The sequence below is a fragment of the Triplophysa rosa genome, linkage group LG22 (genome assembly GCF_024868665.1).
Source record: "Triplophysa rosa linkage group LG22, Trosa_1v2, whole genome shotgun sequence".
Lineage (NCBI taxonomy): Eukaryota > Metazoa > Chordata > Actinopteri > Cypriniformes > Nemacheilidae > Triplophysa > Triplophysa rosa.
In genome coordinates this window covers 6604996-6624534 of record NC_079911.1, presented here as the reverse complement: position 1 = coordinate 6624534, position 19539 = coordinate 6604996, and the positions used below count along the sequence as shown (strand labels likewise).

Genomic DNA, 19539 nt, shown 5'->3' with positions numbered 1-19539 from the left:
ATTAGGTCCATATCCACCACATTTAAATTTTCTGGATGTAAACACTCACTGTTGGTGGCATTAATGAAGAAAGCAGCATGCATCTGGTAGCCGCCACTTACGCTAAACCCGACAGGCATTACTACAATATAAAGTGCTTTCATATGGCTCTGGGGTACAGCCATACTAATATTTCCATTTTTAACCTGAATGTCTACAGCTACAATTCAAAAGAGATATAACTGTGAAAAGAACCAAAGTGAAGTGTACTAAACTGGGTCGTTCTTAAAGAAACAGTTCATGGTATTGTATATTTTTTCATATAAGCATGACTTTGCACTGTGACACCAATGAGGTAAAAAATAAAGCGCTATTTAGTGCACTTAGCATAAATGGAAGATGGAAGAACTGAGACAAAGTCCGGGTGAATCAGAAGTTGTGATCGACTTATTTAGTTTGACTTTTCAAGTGAGAAGAAAGAGGTTGTGGCTGGTTTATTATACTGAAGTGGATTGACTTATAAGAGTGAATTATTCACCCCAAAACGAATAATGTTTATTAACAAAGTAAATAAAAATAAAGGTCTATTTTTATTTCATACATATGTTTGCGTTTTTCAGTTGACTTGTATCGCTTTCAGTCATTTTATAGTCACCTATAAATTAATGCCATTTATTTAAAGATTACTATAGAATGCTATAGGTACTTGCGAGATTCTACATCCAGACACCTTACCTACCATACATACAGCTGGAAGGCCCATAAGGACTTTGTCTCAGCCAGGTTATAGCCCTTGACATTGTAGTAAGCGTCTCATCCTTGTGACCTTTGACCTGAGTCATTACTGAACCAAGAGTCTGGATTTACAACCGCTAGAATCTACAAACACTCTTGTCATTATCTACCTCTTAAGCTGCTGTGGTCCACAAAACATGATTTTTCACAAATGGTTTAAGGTTAAATTCCCTCAAATCCCTCACAATAGACCCATCTTCTTTAAAGCGAGCCCAAACAGCAATTAAGCGACACAGACTCTTCTTTTTTGGCTACAGGGTGACGGTTTCTAATTGTCTGGCGCTCTATCATCATCTCAAGAAAAGGTTGCTCTGATCAGTAAAGCACAGATTCTTTTGCGTGGAGGCCGTATGGGAAAGTCTAAGTCCTGGCAGCTGTGTCGCGGATCCGCAGGTTAACAGATTTCCAGCCCGCTGTAGCATGTCTTCTCTGTATGGGGCAGTCACAGAAATCAGCTCGAGGCGACGGCGTGGCACTCGTTCAGCAGAGCGGAGCTGTGAAGAAATGAAACATTTGTGTATTTGTTGAATTCATAGCATTACGTGTTATTGCAAGACAGCGAGTCTATGATACACGTTTATGTCTTTAAAGGAACAGTTCACCAAAAAAATGAAAATTCTGTCATGATTTACTCACCCCCTAGTTTTTCCTGTATAAATGTCTTTGTTCTGATTAGGGATGCACCGATACCATTTTTTAAAGACCGAGTACGAGTACGAGTATTTTTTTTCTGGTACTCGCCGATACCGATACCTATAACCGATGCCTGTATAATATACAATAATGTTAATAAACCAGTACCTTACTGGTACATTTTCTTTTTTTCTTTTGTTTTTAGGTCTACTTAAATTTAAATTCTATTTTTTATGATAAGTAGCACAATTTTACTAGCACATTTACTTCAGTTTACTAAAGTAAACAATATACTCTGTGGTCAAATTATAAAACATTTAAGGGGGGTGGTGTGGTAAAATGTGAGTGTATTATAACTTGTTCAAGTCAACCGGACTTTTATTTTGACGGGACGCCGCAAAGAGCGTTTGTTTAAGTTAACCGGACTTTTATTTTGACGGATCGCCGCAAATGGTGTTTGTTTATGTGTTCGTGTCCTCGTGCAGTGAAACGCTGGCGCTGAAAGCTCCACAAGCACAATGCGTTCAGTACACGCAACCGCACCACTCTTTCACACACAGTCACGCAAAACAAGCAGAATACATATTTAAACAGTATCTGAATATTTCGTTAGCTGTTCAGCGCTAATTTCTTGTTAGGAAATGCCTGGATTCCTCGATTCCATCCGCGTTCTCCGCATTGCGGGGTCTTTGGTATCGGTGTGTCATTACGAGTACGACTACGAGTACATGAGCTTGGTATCGGGCCGATACTGCACGGTATTAGTGCATCCCTAGTTCTGATGAACACAGAGAAAGATATTTGGAAGAATGCTTGTAACCAAACAGTTCTTGGCCACCGTTGACTATCCTAGTAGGAAAAATTGATTGATACATTTCTTTGTTCTGTTGAACACAAAATATATTTTGAAGAATGTAGGAAAGCAAACAGTTCTAGGGACTACCATTGTAATGTTTCCTACTATGGTAGTCGATGGTGGCCAAGAACTGTTTGGTTATAAGCATTCTTCCAAATATCTTTCATATACGTATACATATATGTTGAGGAATGTTCAACTTCTGCCATTAGCAATGACACGATGCTGACGGACCCACAATTCAGTTCGGCAATGCATGACGTGCCCCATTCAAAGTAAATGAGAAGCGTTGACGCTGATGCCCCTTGTGAATGCCCCGTAAGAGATGATGATGATATTTTACTCCTTGAAAGAAGGTCATTGTCCAACAAGAGATTATAGAGTTCTGTGATAAAACACTTCTATATTATTATCAAATGTTCAGTTTATGCAGTATTGTGCTCTTTAAAGGGATACTTCACCCAAAAATGAAAATTCTGTCATCATTTACTCACCTTCGAGTTGTTCCAAATGTGTATACATTTCTTTGTTCTGATGAACACAGAGAAAGATATTTTGAAGAATGCTTGTAACCAAACAGTTCTTGCTCCCCATTGACTCCCATAGTAGGAGAAATTACATTATCATTTTTTTTGTTTTGTTGAACACAAAAGAAGACATTTTGAAGATTGTAGGACAGCAAACAGTTCTGGGGCACTTTTGACTACCATTGTTTTTTTCCTACTATGGGAGTCAATGGGGGTTGAGATCTGTTTGGTTATACTGTAAGCATTCTCCCAAATATCTTTCTCGGCGTTCATCAGAACAAAGAAATGTATACACATTTGGAACAACTCGAAGGTGAGTAAATGATGACAGAATTTTCATTTTTGGGTGAAGTATCCCTTTTTAAGTGCTTTTAAGAATGGAAAATCCTTGATAATCAAGTGTAATTTCATTTCCAGCAAGTACTCGACATGTTTGTTAACTTAACTTGTGGTGGTACACACGTTCTTGCGGTTTGGGGCTTTAGTTGTGATCAAATTTGTTCATTTGCGAGTAAACCAGCGGTTTCGACTTTGTGGTCGGGAGTTTATGACTTCGTTTTTATCATGCACAACAGTATATATATATACAGTGGTACGGTTACAATTTATACTTTTTCGACCACTTCATTTCTTCCAATTCATCATTAATATTTATTACGGAGCTTTCAGTTATTCAATTATTCAGTCTCCTTTCAAAAACATAGGTAGGCTTTGAATTTGGCTTCGAGAGAAACCTGGAAAACCAATACAGTATTCTTAACTATCCTCCTTGAAACGTGATATGGTATTATTATACGCAGACTCTGCTTAAGCAATCTGCGAGACCTTGAAGACGTTAGACCTCTCCATGCAACACTGACATTATACCGCTTGATTATAAAACTCTGAGCCGTGCCTTAAAAAGTCTGAAATCAGTGGAACTGGATGGTATTTCCACTCTCGCATGTGTTTTGGAAAACCGAATCCGAAGCAACCCACCCAAGAGACGTTTTGGAGGCTGGTGGGGAAGCGAGGGTTAAATGTTCTGATTTATGGGAAGAATTGGTCGGTGGCCAGTCACTTTGTGTGCTTTTTTTATGAAAAGTAAATCATCCAGAGGTCTCCGGGTTTCGCTTATTTGAATTGTCTGAATGAGCGACAATCTCTGGCTGCTCCGGAGAGCCGTGAGTGACGACAAAGTCTTTCCTCGGCTCCTCAGATTTTAAATGTACCCGTCAGGTCTCGGCCGGCACCTCTCTCTCCTGGTTTGTGAAATGACAGTCTCTTCCCCGCTGGCGGCCGCAGAGGGTTCGCTTCAATGGCTGGCATTGTACTGGCTGATGGAGGATGTCTGCGGCCCCTGGCAGATGAAGTCGGGAGGCGGTGGGCACGCTTTGGCTCCTCTTCAAAGCTCTTGCTCATTAATAAACTCTCATCCCCTCCTCCTTTTATCACAAGGACACTTTATCACACTGTTCTTTTCTTTTCTTGAGTTAACAAATACCTTTTTATCTCACTCTGCTGTCTATCAAGGTCGTAATCTCTCAGCTCTGCTATTTTTACACAGTTCGTCGATTTAATCCAGTGCTGTTTATTAACAGATGCCTTATTTCAGTCAAATTGGTCAGTTTTATACACGGAGGGATTACAATTCTGAATCGGCGCTATTGGAATGCATCTTCTCCTGTCAGGATCAGTCCGGCTCTCAAAGACACACAATTGGTTGAACAAGTTAAATATACTTTACTAATACTATTAAAACAATTATTTTGATTGGAATCATATAAAATACAAGCCTAAATATAGTATTATTTGAAAAACTTGAACTAAATGAAAGTTGACTGAATAAACTGAAACAAGACGCCAAACGTATTCACTGAAAATAAATAGAAACTAAACAAAACAAAATAAAAAATAAATGTATTTTATTTCAAATTAACTTAAAATGAATAACCTCCATAGCAATATAAAAATAAGCAAATAAATAATAAAACAACCAAAGCACATAGTAGTATAACAAATAAACAAATAATAAAACAACAAAAGGACATAGCAATATAAAAAAACAAATAAATAATCTAGGGATGCACCTATACCAGTATCGGTATTGGCCCGATACCAAGCTCATGTACTCGTACTCGTAATGACACACCGATACCAAAGACCGATACCTCACGTAACATACATAGAGCCCTATGATTTCCGCAATGCGGAGAACGCGGACGGAATCGAGGAATCCAGGCATTTCCTAACAAGAAATTAGCGCTGAACAGCTAACGTAACAGTTAACGAAATATTCAGATACTGTTTAAATATGTATTCTGCTTGTTTTGCGTGACTGTGTGTGAAAGAGTGGTGCGGTTGCGTGTACTGAACGCATAGTGCTTGTGGAGCTTTCAGCGCCAGCGTTTCACTGCACGAGGACACGAACACAAACAAACACCATTTGCGGCGATCCGTCAAAATAAAAGTCCGGTTAACTTAAACAAACGCTCTTTGCGGCGTCCCGTCAAAATAAAAGTCCAGTTGACTTGAACAAGTTATAATACGCTCACATTTTACCACACCACCCCCCTTAAATTTTTTATAATTTGACGACAGAGTATATTGTTTACTTTAGTAAACTGAAGTAAATGTGCTAGTAAAATTGTGCTACTTATCATAAAAAATAGAACTTGATTAAAAAATAGTACTTAAGTTTAAGTAGACCTAAAAACAAAAGAAAAAAAGAAAATGTACCAGTAAGATACTGGTTTATTAACATTATTGTACATTATACAGGCATCGGTTGTAGGTATCAGCGAGTACCAGAAAAAAATACTCGTATTCGTACTCTGTCTTTAAAAAATGGTATCGGTGCATCCCTTAAAACTACAAAAGCACTATGCTTTTGTATCAGTATAAAAAATAAAGTAAAATGAATATGAAATAATATAAAAAATAAAAGCCAAAATAATAAAAAAGTAAAAATACAAACTGAAACTAAACGGTAATAATATAATAATAAAAATAATAATGTGGTTGAGCCAATTTAGTCTTTTTAGGCTTGTTTGGGAGGTCAATATACCAGATACTAAACAAAGTAATTATTGATAGCATCACAACTTTTAAGCCTTTCAAGGGAATCAGTTTCTGTATTAGTTCTATCAGTTATAGGCAACATTAAGTTGGAGACATGGCCTGTGCTCCATTGGGAATTAAATGAATACGGAGGAGGTCGACTCCACCTGAGGAACAAAAGGATATTCTGAGGAATTTGTTGAGCCCTGAGGTGTAAATTAGCAGGTGTTCCTCTCTCTCTCTTTGCATTTTTCTTGGCTTTCTCCACTGTTGCCAGCAATCTGGCTGAGGGGCCCATTGTGTTGCCGTCTCCTAGGATATGCCTCCCTTGTTTGGTAAATGGTAGCATGTCAAGGCAAGCAAAATTATCACTTAGTTGGAGGTACTTCCCCATATATCCTGCCCATTTCCGACCAAGGGTCAACATATGACTCTTAATAGATAACTGTTCACTCTTGTGGAATCTTCATCTCTTGAAATGAAATGTTCCTTCAAGAGAATTACATTCACAATAGAAAAAAACATCAAAATAATGGTACGCTTAAAAACGAAAGTGCTACATAATGCCATATATAAAACATTTTTGTCTGTATGGTTTCATAAAGAACATGTTGCACAAAAGGTTCATTGTGGTGCAAAAGGGTTCGTCGTACTACAAAAAGGTAAGAAAGAAATGGTTGTAGCACCTTTATTTTTAAGAGTGAAACGTTTATTCATTTGGCAGACACTTTTATCCAAAGCGACTTACAAGTAGGAGAGCATACAAACATTTTGTCAACACGCTAAACGGTACCGTTAGTTTACAAACATGATTTATTTGACTATTTTTACATACACATTCATCACTGTACTATGGAACTACGCAGTATTTTTATTTATTTTGTTCAAAACCACCAGTTCTTTTTTCCATGGAACTTAAAATTATGGTGGAGATTTCACTTTCTAATGGATTTGGAATGACGTGAGATAATGAGGACAGAAGTTTCATTTTAGGTTAGTGTTCTGTTAATGGTCATGCCGCTGTTACTGATTCGTTTTTTTTGCCATTTTATGAACATCTCTCAACGTTTGTAAGTTAGTATCGCACAATTTAATTACTATCAATTTCAAATTAAATTATCATAAAATTCACATAATAATATTTTTTTCCTGGTTTGAAATGTTTGTTAAAACTCCTAAGGCACCTGAACCAACTAAGATGACCTGACCTGCACCTTAACTTTCTGTCATCTTAATAGTCCGTCCATAAACTAACCAAACATTCGCAGAAAATGAAAATGTCACCTTTAACCAAGATAAAGCAAATCAGCTGGATATCCAAGACCTCCAGCAGTGGGATGCTGTTAGGTAGTGCCGCTCGGGATGTAACGATTCACTGTGAGCCCGGTTGAAAATCGTTTATAATATGCGACGATTCAAGCTGGTTGAGAAGTTATTTGAATCACAATACATGTTTTGAACAGCAGGGGCCGCTGTGTTTACTGCAAATTTGAAAATGTGGATATGCTGATATTTCTTCAATGTAAAAAAAAAGCACAGACAAACTCTGTATTATATATTATACTCATTTTTGTTTGATTTGGAATTTGTTTTAAAATTTCAGTTTAGTTTTGTTATTGGACAAAAAACTACACCATACAGCAAAGTGCAGCATTTTAGAAATAATAAAAGGGCAGTTCATTTCTAAGTTGTCTAAACTCATTTTGTAAAAATAAATCGTGAATAAATCGGATCGTGAGATCAGTATCGTGAATCGCTACATCCCTAACTACCGCTCTGCTTTTGAATCCAAAGTCAATGCGCTTTTGGGGATTTTGGATGCCAAAACGTTGCAACATGTTGATGAAATCACTTTTATAAAAACCTTCTACACTGTCACACTCTGATGCCTTACTTTCGATCTCTGAGAATGTTGGTTACACTTGTCGGACATCAGAGAGATTCTACCAGAGGAATATAAGGGAACTTTGGGAGAAAGTTGTGTGTTTGCTCAGAGGAGTAGATGGAACAAAGACAGTCATTGTTGTAGATGGCTCACGTGTTTCTGGGCTTGAGGCCCGGGCTCTGCAGCTTACCTGCTTTGTGGCCAGGTAAGAACCTGGATTCAAAACAGAGCTGTCAGGTCCTATGAAAATATTATTATAGCCCAATAGAAGATGCTGTCTCTGGAGCTGCCAGAAACTGTAGGTGGGGGCAGTGTTTGCACATGGAGGCAACTTCCTCTGCAGAACGAAGCCTGGTAGTTTATCTTTGAGGACCTCACACCTTGTGAGTATGTGTCTGCCTCTGTCTGTCTTATCAGCTGTCCTGTGACATCTGCTTCTATTGTCTGAACAAAAGATATGGCTGTTCATTCATCTCAGCTGCAAGACCAGCACAAACGTATTTGATTCTTTTGGACATTTTGTCCTTTTTTATAGCCTGTTGCATTTATTTGTCACTTACTTAATAACAGGAAGTTACCTGGTAGGGCTGGGCGATATGTCGTACGATTCTTCTGCTCTCAGTTTCTGAATGACTTAAGGTTAAATGCCGCCACATCCGAAAGCCAGAGGTCGCTCTTGCGCAGAACCTCCCAATATGGGAAACAGAAGAAGAACGATTAGTTCCAGGAAATGCCTGTGGTCCTATTCTATCGCTGTTCTTCAAACCTTTTCAGGTATTTTCATGATAATAAAGTAGATTTATAGTAATGATGATAGACGAGTGTTGCTTTTTCAAATACACGTTATAAATGACTCAATCTCGTAGTGATTTTAGGTCGAGCAGACGAGCAGTACTTCCTACTGATCAAACAGCCGTAGTTCACAGAAGAGCTGTGCATAAAACATCGAATCGATTTCAGAATCGGTTTAGGCATGTATATTTAAAGTGAATCGCGATATATAGCGCCCAGCCCTATTACCTGGATGCCTTTTTGTTTATCAAGAGCATGATTTACGTGCCTTGCTGAAGGGCATCATGGTGCTTTAGGGATTCCAACCTTTCTGTTATCAACCCAGAGCAATGGTCAACCCCAAAACAAACATTTTGTCATGGTTTACATTTACGAATTTGGCAGATGCTTTTATCCAAAGCGACTTACATTGCATTGTACTATACATTTGTTTCTGACTATATGCAATCCCTGGGATCGAACCCATGACCTTGCCGTTTGTAGCGCCATGCTCTAACCACTGAGCCACAGGAAAACTATTCATTGTTATTCCCATCTACTCTTAAATTCGCCCTGATGTCATTCCAAACCTGTATGACATTCTTTCTTCTGCGGAACACAAAAGAAGATAATTTTGAAGAATGTTGGTAACCAAACAACTAGAGCACATTGACTTCCATAATGTGGACACAAAACCACTGAGACATTTCTCAAAATATCTACTTTTGCGTTCCACAGAAGAAAGAAAGTGTCATATACAGGTTTCGAATGACCTGAGGGTGAATAAGTGATTTTTTTATATATGGGTGAACTATCCCTTTAAGGCCTATTCATTGCAACACGTATAAGAAATTGTGAGCAACAGGACAGGGTTTTTTTGCAAATGAGAAATACAATTTGGACATCAGTACCTCTTGTCATCATCAATTGGTCATCAATCCACATGCACAAATTGGGCCAAATGGTTTTCAAACGTGAACCGTACACCAGACCCCCATTTGTAAGATGACTTGGGCTGTACCGAGGTGTGTTTTTGTTGCCAGTTTAAGATCACCGATCAGGTTCACAGCCATAAAGATCAGAATAAGGCCTCACTGCACGATCCGTGGGACTGAACCGTGCAGATTCAGCGTCTTTTCTTGAGGTGCCAGAACCCCTGGTTGATTTGGAAGCCACGCTGGACCTTTGATCTAACAAGGCGCCACACAATTTATTAGAGTTTTACACGTCTAATGCCCTTATTTGTTCCTGACACATGTTGGAAGGCTGCGTTTAAGATAATGATTGGCTTTATTACTGTTTATTGTGAATGCAGAATTCTGCTCGGATTGTTAAATGAGAAGCTAATGGTCAGGAAACCCTAAACTGTGGAGTTGTTGATGTCATTAAATGAAACCAATCCGTGCCAATTTAATGCAACTTTTCATTTCTACCGCTTTTTGCATTTGATGATGTTTCTTTGTGAGATGCAAATATGAAATTCATATGTTTTATAAATATTCAACGTTTTAGGTTTAAAATTAGCATTAGCAATTGGGTTTATGGTTATAACTGCATTTGTAATTATCCACATCATATTATCTCTCATCTTTCCTCATCTAAATGATTTTTTTCAGATTGAAGAAAAGTATCTTCACGTGTAAAAATGCCACGCATGTTTTTCCTGCCATAACACGCGTGACTTATCGTGAATGTTTTCTTTCCAAGAGTGAAAATGAACTCCAGCTCTCTGTTGTATGGTTTTCCACAGTGATGAATTGCGAAAAGAAGCTCGCCAGCTGAAGAAAGAGTTACTCGCAATCAAGCAAAGAAGAGATGAGGGTTTTAAGGAGGAGGAGAAACAGAGCGAGGGTGAGTGTCAGCATCACATGATCACCGCTGCTGGTAATGACACAGTTTAAATTAAGCAAATATATAATTGAATTTTTATAATTGAGTCTTTTAACATTTCCTGCAAGCTTTTTAGCGATTTTTAAACAAGTTTTCTTTTTGTCGCTTGTTTGTTGCTCTTTACAATAAGGTTCAGTTTGTTACCATAAGTAACTATATGAAACAATATTTTTCCACCTATTATACTCATTTTAATCCCTATATACGTTTCTTGACAAGTCTCTAGATGTTGTAAAATAGTGCGTGACATGGCAGAACTTCCTTTTGTATTTAGTCTTGGCAAGACAGTTTATGAGATTATCTGTTAGCACAAGTTCTAGCAATAAAGTTAAAGTGTTGTTTGTAATACAATAAATGAAAGTCATGTCTGACTCAGCAGTTTGACAACATTCCCTTCTAATATTTACTATGACCATAGAAATGCGTCTCCCTGTGGACTAGAGCAAACGTTTTTCATTTTACCCTCCCTAATATGTGCGCATATTTGTCAGTAGTGTCCGAACAGTCTGAAATCTGTTGGTAAAGACACTGACAGTTTAATTTCACTGTTGAAAGAGCACAGAAATGTGAGAAAACATACTAGAACTTCACAATGGACCGAATTTGAAGTTTTAATCCAGCAAAGCCGATCTGTGAAAGCACTGGCTGGTAAACATACGCGATTATTTCATCGCACAGTGTCAGTAATGCTCCAAATTAGTGATCAATGTGCTGAAATGTGATGAAAAAGATTAAAATGTGCATTGATTTGTATGAAATATTTTGATCACCTATTGTGTGTCTGTTTAAAAAAACTCTTGGGACAAGGCTTTCACACTGACAGCTCTTATTGTAAGACGTAAGCGAACTCCGTGTGTTTGTCCGAGTTAACGACAGTATCTGGGGCGGGGCTTAGCGATATGTCAATTGCAACAAACGGCTCACTCCACCGCTCCCCCCTCCCTTTCAAAGTACTACGGCGGCTCTCAAAGGACCAAGATGTCGTCACGTTTTCGCTTCTTTTCTGAAAGAGATAACATATTTACGAAACGCGCTCTGTAGAGCAGTTTGTCATTTTAGGGCTACTGTAGAAACAACATGGTGAATTCCATGCAAGGGGACCCGTGGTGTATGTGGATTGAAATAGCTCATTCTAAGGTAATTAAAACATAATGCTTCGTTATGAAGACATCGTTATATAGATTATATTGCATTTCTGTCAACTGATCATCCAAAAATTGCACAAAGCACCTTTACGAAGTCTGATCTATAGAGTAACTACTTTTGTTTGGGACCAAAAAATGGTCTGGTTCACTTAGCACCGAGTCTAAAGACATGATAATAATGTCACAACGAGATTTTCCGGGAAAAACTCACAAAGAGCTCATAAAGTGTTTGAAGGAGTCAAATTCCGATTTAATAAAGCTCTTTCTGTTGTCAAATAGTGATTTTAAGGGCCATATCTCATATTTTAGTCAAACCGCACCAGAGTTTGTTTGGAAGCAGACCTACCTTTTCAAGGGTCTCAGTCCACTTGTTTGGTGCATACCAAGGTTCGGATGCCAAGTGTAAACACAGCCTTTTGTTTGCTATTTGTTACATTTCTTCGTTAACAGCGTTAACCCAAATTTTACGTAAAGCAAGTTACAGTGCATTTTAATGTAAACGTTTGGTCAGTTTGAATGTTCCTTGCAAATCACCTCCTGAACCTGGCATCGCTAGTGCCAGTGCCAGCAATTGAGCTACAGGAACAATATACCGTATATTCCTACATATTTCTCAATATTTTGTGAAACACGTCAACGTTCACAGTGGTGAAGCCCTGTAGTTGAGTCATTGTATGCGTCTCAAATCCTGAAAGCAGTTTTGGCTCTATGGTGTTTGGTGTACTTCCTGTGAGGATTACTGCATGCATGAGGTTTGCTCAGATGAACCTTTGACCTCTGCGGAGGGTTGCGACGGCCCGGTTGTATATCAACGTCTTCACATTGTGTGTTCTCAGGAGGCGAAAGGTGTGTCCCCTCACTCTAGTCATTTTTAATGCCTAACATTCTGTCTGGAATGTGGTATGTACACTTGTAGTAGCCGTAGCATGTTTGAGGACAGTTTTTTCTTGTTAAAGAGAAAGAATTTCAAAGTGATGCCTTGAATATTTTCAAGGTTGTACGAAGTAATGTAGCATACCGGCGGAAACGATTAGACCAGGAATTTATAGACTAAAGGGATAGTTCACCCAAAAATGTCAATTCTATTATCATTTATTCACCCTCACGTCATTTAAAACCTGTTTATGAGTCTTTCTTCTGTGGAACACAAAAGATGATATTTTGAGAAATGTCTCGGTGGTTTAGTGTACATATAATGGAAGTCAATAAGGGCCAATATTGTTCGGGTGCCAACATCCTAAAAAATATCTTCTTTTGTGTTCTGCAGAAGAAAGAGTCATTTCTATAAATAAATGGCTTTTCAATTGCTGCTCTGTCAGTTTCTTGACACAAGCACTTCAATTGTGCTAGCATGGTGTTGACAATACCCACATTTTTGTGGGAAATGTGGAGAGACCGGCACTTTGTGTACGCAACAGAATTTTAAATAAATAAAGATGGAAGTGTTACAAATTGCAATGTTGAAAGAGACACGTGTATTTTTAAGACTGTCAGTTTTGAGGTTTGGGCAGCTTTTGTGGTCACTGTAAAAGATTTTCTTTGCCAAGCTGCTAAAGACATATTCAAGGCGTTGTGAAAAGACAGTGATATTTGTGCGTGTGTGTGTGTTTATTTATTTACTAGAATGCAATTCATTTAGCAGGAGTTCGTATGGCTTGCGCACGTTTTGCTTGGACCCGACTTTTACTTTTTGGATAGTCAGGAGTCTATGGACCGTGTGGAATGGGCATGTTCACCATGTACTTAGCAAAAGCTTTCAAAATACCAAGAAAAACCAAGAGAATGGAAAGCATCACTGGCTTGGATTGTGATTTCTCTGTTGATCTGTCAAAGATAAGTCAGTTTTTTTATTTGGCCTTTTCTTTTTGTCAATTTGTTAGCGGTTTCATTCTAGTATTAACCACAACTCTGTTGATTTGAAACCCAATATAAGGAATCAAAACTTATGGATTGGCAGTCATTGCATTTTAAACCTACTTCCAGCTAAAGTGAAAGTTGGTTTTCTTGCCATTGGTTCCACCCCCTAATCTCAATGTTTGGGTTTGGGTTCTCTGGTGTTCATATGTCCACAGAGGCAACGTCAAGCTTTGTTTTCAGTCCCAAAAGCAAACACATTCCTGCCCTCTCTTTAATAAAGCAGCCCGCTCGCTTGGCATCTGGTATCTTATTTTAGAAAGAAGCCAATTGTCTCCTCCGCAATTGGCCGAGCCAACTAGAAGACATTTGTAGCGTTTTTGAATGATTATTTTCGACAGACATCTCTTCAATTTTCAAGACATAAATTATAGCATGTTCGTCTGGTCTGGTTTTCTCTTTCTTGGCACGCCTGTCATTCACGAGAGCCAAAAATAAGAGAAACATGCTAAAAACGCTGTCCGTTTTCTACCCACCCTAAATGATGTGGCAACATTCTTTCTACCACTCTGAGTTATTTATACAGGTTATGCCTGTGTGCACAGGGTGTTTTATTTCAATGGAGCCTTGTCAGTCAAACCCGGTGATGTGGAAGAGAATTGTGAGGGAGTAATCTTAGTTATACCCTTTTTATATCAAAGCCATTTGAGGTGTAACTAGGGATGGGCACGAGTACTTGAGTACTTGGACGCGACGGCAACGATTGATCATGAAAACGATGATCATTTGGGTCTAAAAATACATTTTTAATTGGTTATGCTGGCATTTCGGGTGGTACCCTGAGATTTGATTGGATGCGTTGTGAGAATTTGCAGTTAGTATTAAGTGGATTCAGGTGCCATTTTTGTCTTTTTCTGTACCTAGAGGTTAATAAACATAAGCATTGTATATGCCATGAAAGGTGGTTCACTAATGCATAATAGCGTACCGCAGGGATATTGTGTTTTGTGCGAAAACTGGGAAGCGTGTTTAGCACTTCCAGTTCCATCGCCCCAAAGTCAATGGGCTTTTTAATGGGTTTTTTGGTTGAATGCTTAAAATAAGGTGTGTGGTTAACAAAACCTCTAAATATTTTCACATTTTTGTCAATGACATAAAACACAGCTGTTATAACCCGCTCGTGGTTTTTAAAGCTTTATCGTGTCGTAAAAACGGTGGTTGCTAACAAGTTGCTAAAAGTGACTACATCCTTTGGCGTGGGCATTAAAAGTAATCACTAGGGGTGGGAATCGCAGGGTACCTCCCGATACGATTCGATATGCGATACAGGGCTCACGTTACCGATAATCGATATATCGCTTGGCAATTCTATAACAATACATCACGACATCTGTAAATGAAGGGAAAAAAGGATCTATTAGATGAGCATTTTTAGTGTGTTGCGACTCTCTGTCTTTAGGTTTGTTTATTCTTGCGCTTGTCTTTGGACTGGGAGTCTCTGGTGACTCCACACGCGTCTCCCAAAACGGGGGTTTGCGGCACGTCATGTCAAAGCGCTCACGCTATGAGGATCATCGCGCATTTCAACGCAAGTTTCGCCTCGGCTCGCCTAAAGTTGAACTTTATAAAAACTATTAAAGCTTTACAAAACAATCTGACTTCTGAAATACGTGAGAATGAGCTTTTTTTAATATGCACGCGCAGATACCTGCACCCCTGCACGAGCACTGCGGGTGAGAGAGAAAGCGCCGGACTGGAGCGAATCACGAAACTACAGACTGAAAGAAGGTCAAAAGAGTATTCCCAATTTGCAGAGCGCCGAGTTAACCACGCCTACTTATTTACATTCACTACGAAATCCAAAGTGCGCCCAAACTTTTGATTTAAAAGACGCTGGCGCATCTCTAATTTGTTGTTGGTCCGCCATTATGCTCGTATTTCTTCTCCGCTGTGAATTACAATTTCCGTTCCGTTCCGTTCATCTGACCATCCGTAATCTGGGAGCATCACCACAAGAAATATGTGGGTACTGCCGTTCTGGTAAGTACAGTGTAGGTATGAATTTAGATCTTTTGTATTTGAAAAAAATCGATACTTTGTGCCAGAGTATCGATAACGTCTCGCGGGCTGAAATGTCGCGATAAATCGCCATATCGATTTTTTTCCCACCCCTAGTCATCACGCATATAAATCTCACAAATAATGCAACGTGGACACAAATCTCTAAAACGTGGATCGGTATTAATTTACCATGTAATTACTTACCAACAAACACATTTTTAATAGTGCTGGGCAACGAATAAAATGTTGAATCGCATGATTATTCTGTGATGCGCATGATGAGAACCCATAAGGAAAACACAATTCCTTTGAGTGTTTTGGGTCCATCTTTTGTTGTTTGATGAACATTATAAACAGAGATCTTCATTATGCTGCTGCCCCTTTAAGAGCGGCTTTTGTGTTTATGTGTCCGTTTCCGAGTAAGAAGACATGAAAGAGAACTCGGTTTAGTAGTTTGCACTCTCTGTGTGCGCATGTTTAAACACATGTTTTCTGCATTAGCTTCACACTGCACACAATACAACACAATTTGTTATCGTTGCTGTTTTGTACCTTAGCCAGGGAAACTCAGGCTATTTATTTTTAGCTTTTAGCTCTGTCGGTCCTTCTGCTTCATCAGCAATTGCATTATGCGCCTCTTACACCTGCGCATATTACGTCTTTGTGGGGAGAGGGCACTGATAGATGAGCAAATGGCTGAAGGAGGGCAGACGAATTTGAGTGACTGAATGCGCCGCATGCGCAATATAACATTTCTGCGCATTAAATTTATAACGGTCAAAAAATATGTGTTGATCAGTTTGGCAGTTGACCATTAAAAAAACTGGTCGCACCAGCAGGAAAATATTCGTAAAATGCGACCATTTGGTCGCAGTCTAGAGCGTTGAATAACTCTTGTTCTATCAACTCTGCTGTCTGGAAGAGATTTAAAATGAAATGTCAATTTAAGAGTTCGGTAGCTTTCTCCATTCAGTTCTGGTGTTCCTGGTTCATATGTGCGCTTCAGCAGTCTTAGGCCAACCCTAAATGCTCTCATTGGTTGAGACGCGACGCACAAGCCAGTACCAATCAACATCCCACCCCTCCTGTGACCCATGGTTTGTCTGCATGTTTCAGAGCCAGTGAGCAACAGACTTTCGAAATAAAATAATAATACTTAAAAAAAAACGCGTTAATGCACGATAAAATAATTGTCAACATCGATTAATTAATGCGTTAACGCAATAACGAGTTTACTTGCCAAGCCCTAGTTTTTAATCAAGTTTGAAAAAGTTGTCTGAGGTTTGGTGGGGTTGACATTGTTATCGAGCGACCATATTGTAGTCTGTTTATAGCCTCAAAGCTTTATTCTTCTGGCCATTGTATTTAGGCTTCAAAAATAGCAAATTAGGTGTTCATTTGTAAAGGTTATCTTCGAAGACAAAGTTTGTGAACTTGATAAACCTTTGTTTATCACAGAGCTTATTTTCTGCGATCTTCCAAACGTCTATAGGAAAAATGCATAGACTTTTGGTCGATGGAATCAGTGGGGCGCTAACTTCCAGGCTGCTACAAAAATGCATCATCCCAGCACCAGTCTATTACAGTGTACTACTGGAATCAGTTGTCCACCAGACCTCTGTTGCAGGTAGGCTTGGGTGTGGTTGCTTGATGCACATCCAAGTTTAGTGTCTGCAGTGAATTGTGACTCAAGAACTCAACTTACTCTTAAGTTCTTCAGTTCTAGACTGCAGAAGATCCCAGAATTAAAAAATGGGTCACAGTCAACTTCGAGGGCCATTGAAATTGTCCCTTCTTGACCAACAATCCATCTCCCAAAACGATGAGATGTTTGCTGTCCAAATCCACCCACTGCTGCCGCATACTTGATTTGTAGTTTCTTTTGGCTGGAGTGGCAGGAGAGGGGTGGAATGTTGTTAGAATAGCCATCAAGCTCAAAGACAGTACTTAGAAACACCAGCTGGTGTAGATGGAGTGTGCTGCTCTTGTAGGCCCTAAGGGTGTCATCATTCAGCAGCCTGCAAGTTTCGGACTGCAGCTGGGCCCGAGCGGGAGCGTCAGGCAAGCCGAGTGGAAGGCATCACTTTTTGCTCACATAAATCAAAGTGGAAAGGCTTTCTACCGGCACTGACTTTTCAGATAGGCTATTTCAATGGCTGCTTTGAATCTGTGGCATTCACCGCTTGAATACCTTTGTAAATGAGTTATTGCATGCTTCCAGAAGCTAATGACAGCCATTCTGTTCAAATAACCTGTTTGGTCCAAGCTTTAGTTAGTCAATTAAGTTCCACTCTACCTGAACATTACATCTCGGGTAAGTCCAGCCCATTCCATACAGAAATTTTTACAGCGTTTTTAAGGATTTTCGAAGATGACAGAGTTCAGATTTTTCTATCATGCAGATAAATGGCTTTCAACTCCATTCTTGAGAAACAGATGTTTTTGGAGGCTTTGTCGGGTTCTTACTCTTTTAGGTGTATTGGAATATGTATTAGGTGTGTTTGTGAAATGGCATTTGCCTGTTTTACTTTCTTAACCCTTTCAGCCTTGACTTTTGAATTCCTATTTGACCCCCTGGCATGGGTTTTTATTGCGTGACGGAAGTGGGAACAGCAAGCAGATGCAGGCCCTGTCCACATTAAAATGTTTTTCTTTAAAAATGCATCTTTTCTCTCCGTTTTGCCGTTCTGTCCACACTGAAGAAGGTTCCACGCTGCCCACAAATTTTCGGCGCGAATATTCGTTGCAATAACGCGCTACAACCAAAACAATAGATTCTTATGAAGCACTGCACATAGGACACAAACATTCGTGCGGCGAAAATGCGAATGTTTTTTTTTTCGTCCAGTGCGATGAATGTTTTCACATTCACAGGACGAAGACACAAGCCGTCCAATTAGATTTAAGCTTTTCTTCTAGGAGCCACTGCTGTTACATAAACAGGCCACGTGGTGACGCTAAAACACCAAAAACACACGGATGAGGACTCGGGCTCTGAACAGTGGAACGTATTATTATACTACTAATGTGTACTTATACTTACCTTTATTATTTGAATTTTTTTCTTGATTATTGTTTTAGAAGATAATTGTTACATTGTTTGGGGTTGGTGTTTATCATATATGCATATACACCATAACGTAACGTATTACAGTTTTTCTCGATTGCTAACACACAATTCATGAAACAACTCACCATTTTCTGACAACCATAAACACATTCTCAGAACAATACACCAACTTGTACAAACCCCACACACAAACAGCCTCAATTTGCATAGGTTTAACCATGTTCTCATTCAGAAAACACAAACACACAATATAATTAACTGAAGTGTCAAGTTGTAAACTCAAATAGCACACATTTGTCCATCAGTAAACATTCAGTTGCAAAACTGATGACACACCAACCAGAATCTCAGGATAATATCAATAGGAGCACAGGTAAGTGTGCATCCTAGAATCATCTACTGCGCTTTATACTACTTACAGTAAACATAATAGACAGTATAATCACAGTACACACTTTATATGAGAGAAATTTCACTATTCTGTATCCAGTAAACTGTAGCATGTGTACACCCTCAAATTTGTGATTATCAAGTTTACAAATGTGCATTTGTAGCCTTTTTTACCTGTTCCGTATTTTTGCAGAAAATAGTACACTTTTACAAAATTGGGCCAAAGGTGCAGAGGATGCCATATTTTTTACATCGCCTCCTATTGACAAATCGCCTCACTGTTTTGTTTCCTTTATCTTCTCTGTAAGTCGCTTTGGATAAAAGCATCTGCTAAATGCCTGGCTGTAAATGTTATTTGTGCAGATGTGTACTGAATTGTGTTGCATGACCAGTTTACTGTAAATTGTTCTTTGGTTTTTGAACTTTTCTTGTTCAGTCTTAGTTCAGTTCAGTTCTTCTTCAGTCTTAGGCCAACCCTGAATGCTCTCATTGGTTGAGACGCGTGATGATGCCCATCCCAAGCCAGTACCGATCAACATACTACCCCTCCTGTGACCTATGGTTTGTCTGTATGTTTCAAAGCCAGTGAGCAACGCACTTTCGAAGTAAAATAATAATTCTTAAAAAAACTGTGTTGATGCACG

The 19539-nt window shown here is 39.0% G+C and overlaps 1 protein-coding gene across 1 annotated transcript in view; it reads left to right on the top strand.

The window, feature by feature from the left end:
* Window positions 1-19539, top strand: part of cwc27 (CWC27 spliceosome associated cyclophilin) — a 44078-nt gene that overhangs the window by 7242 nt on the left and 17297 nt on the right. The window contains exon 11 of the mRNA XM_057321837.1: window positions 10236-10336. Coding sequence (XP_057177820.1) covers window positions 10236-10336 — 101 coding nt within the window. The remainder of the gene's footprint in view (window positions 1-10235; window positions 10337-19539) is intronic.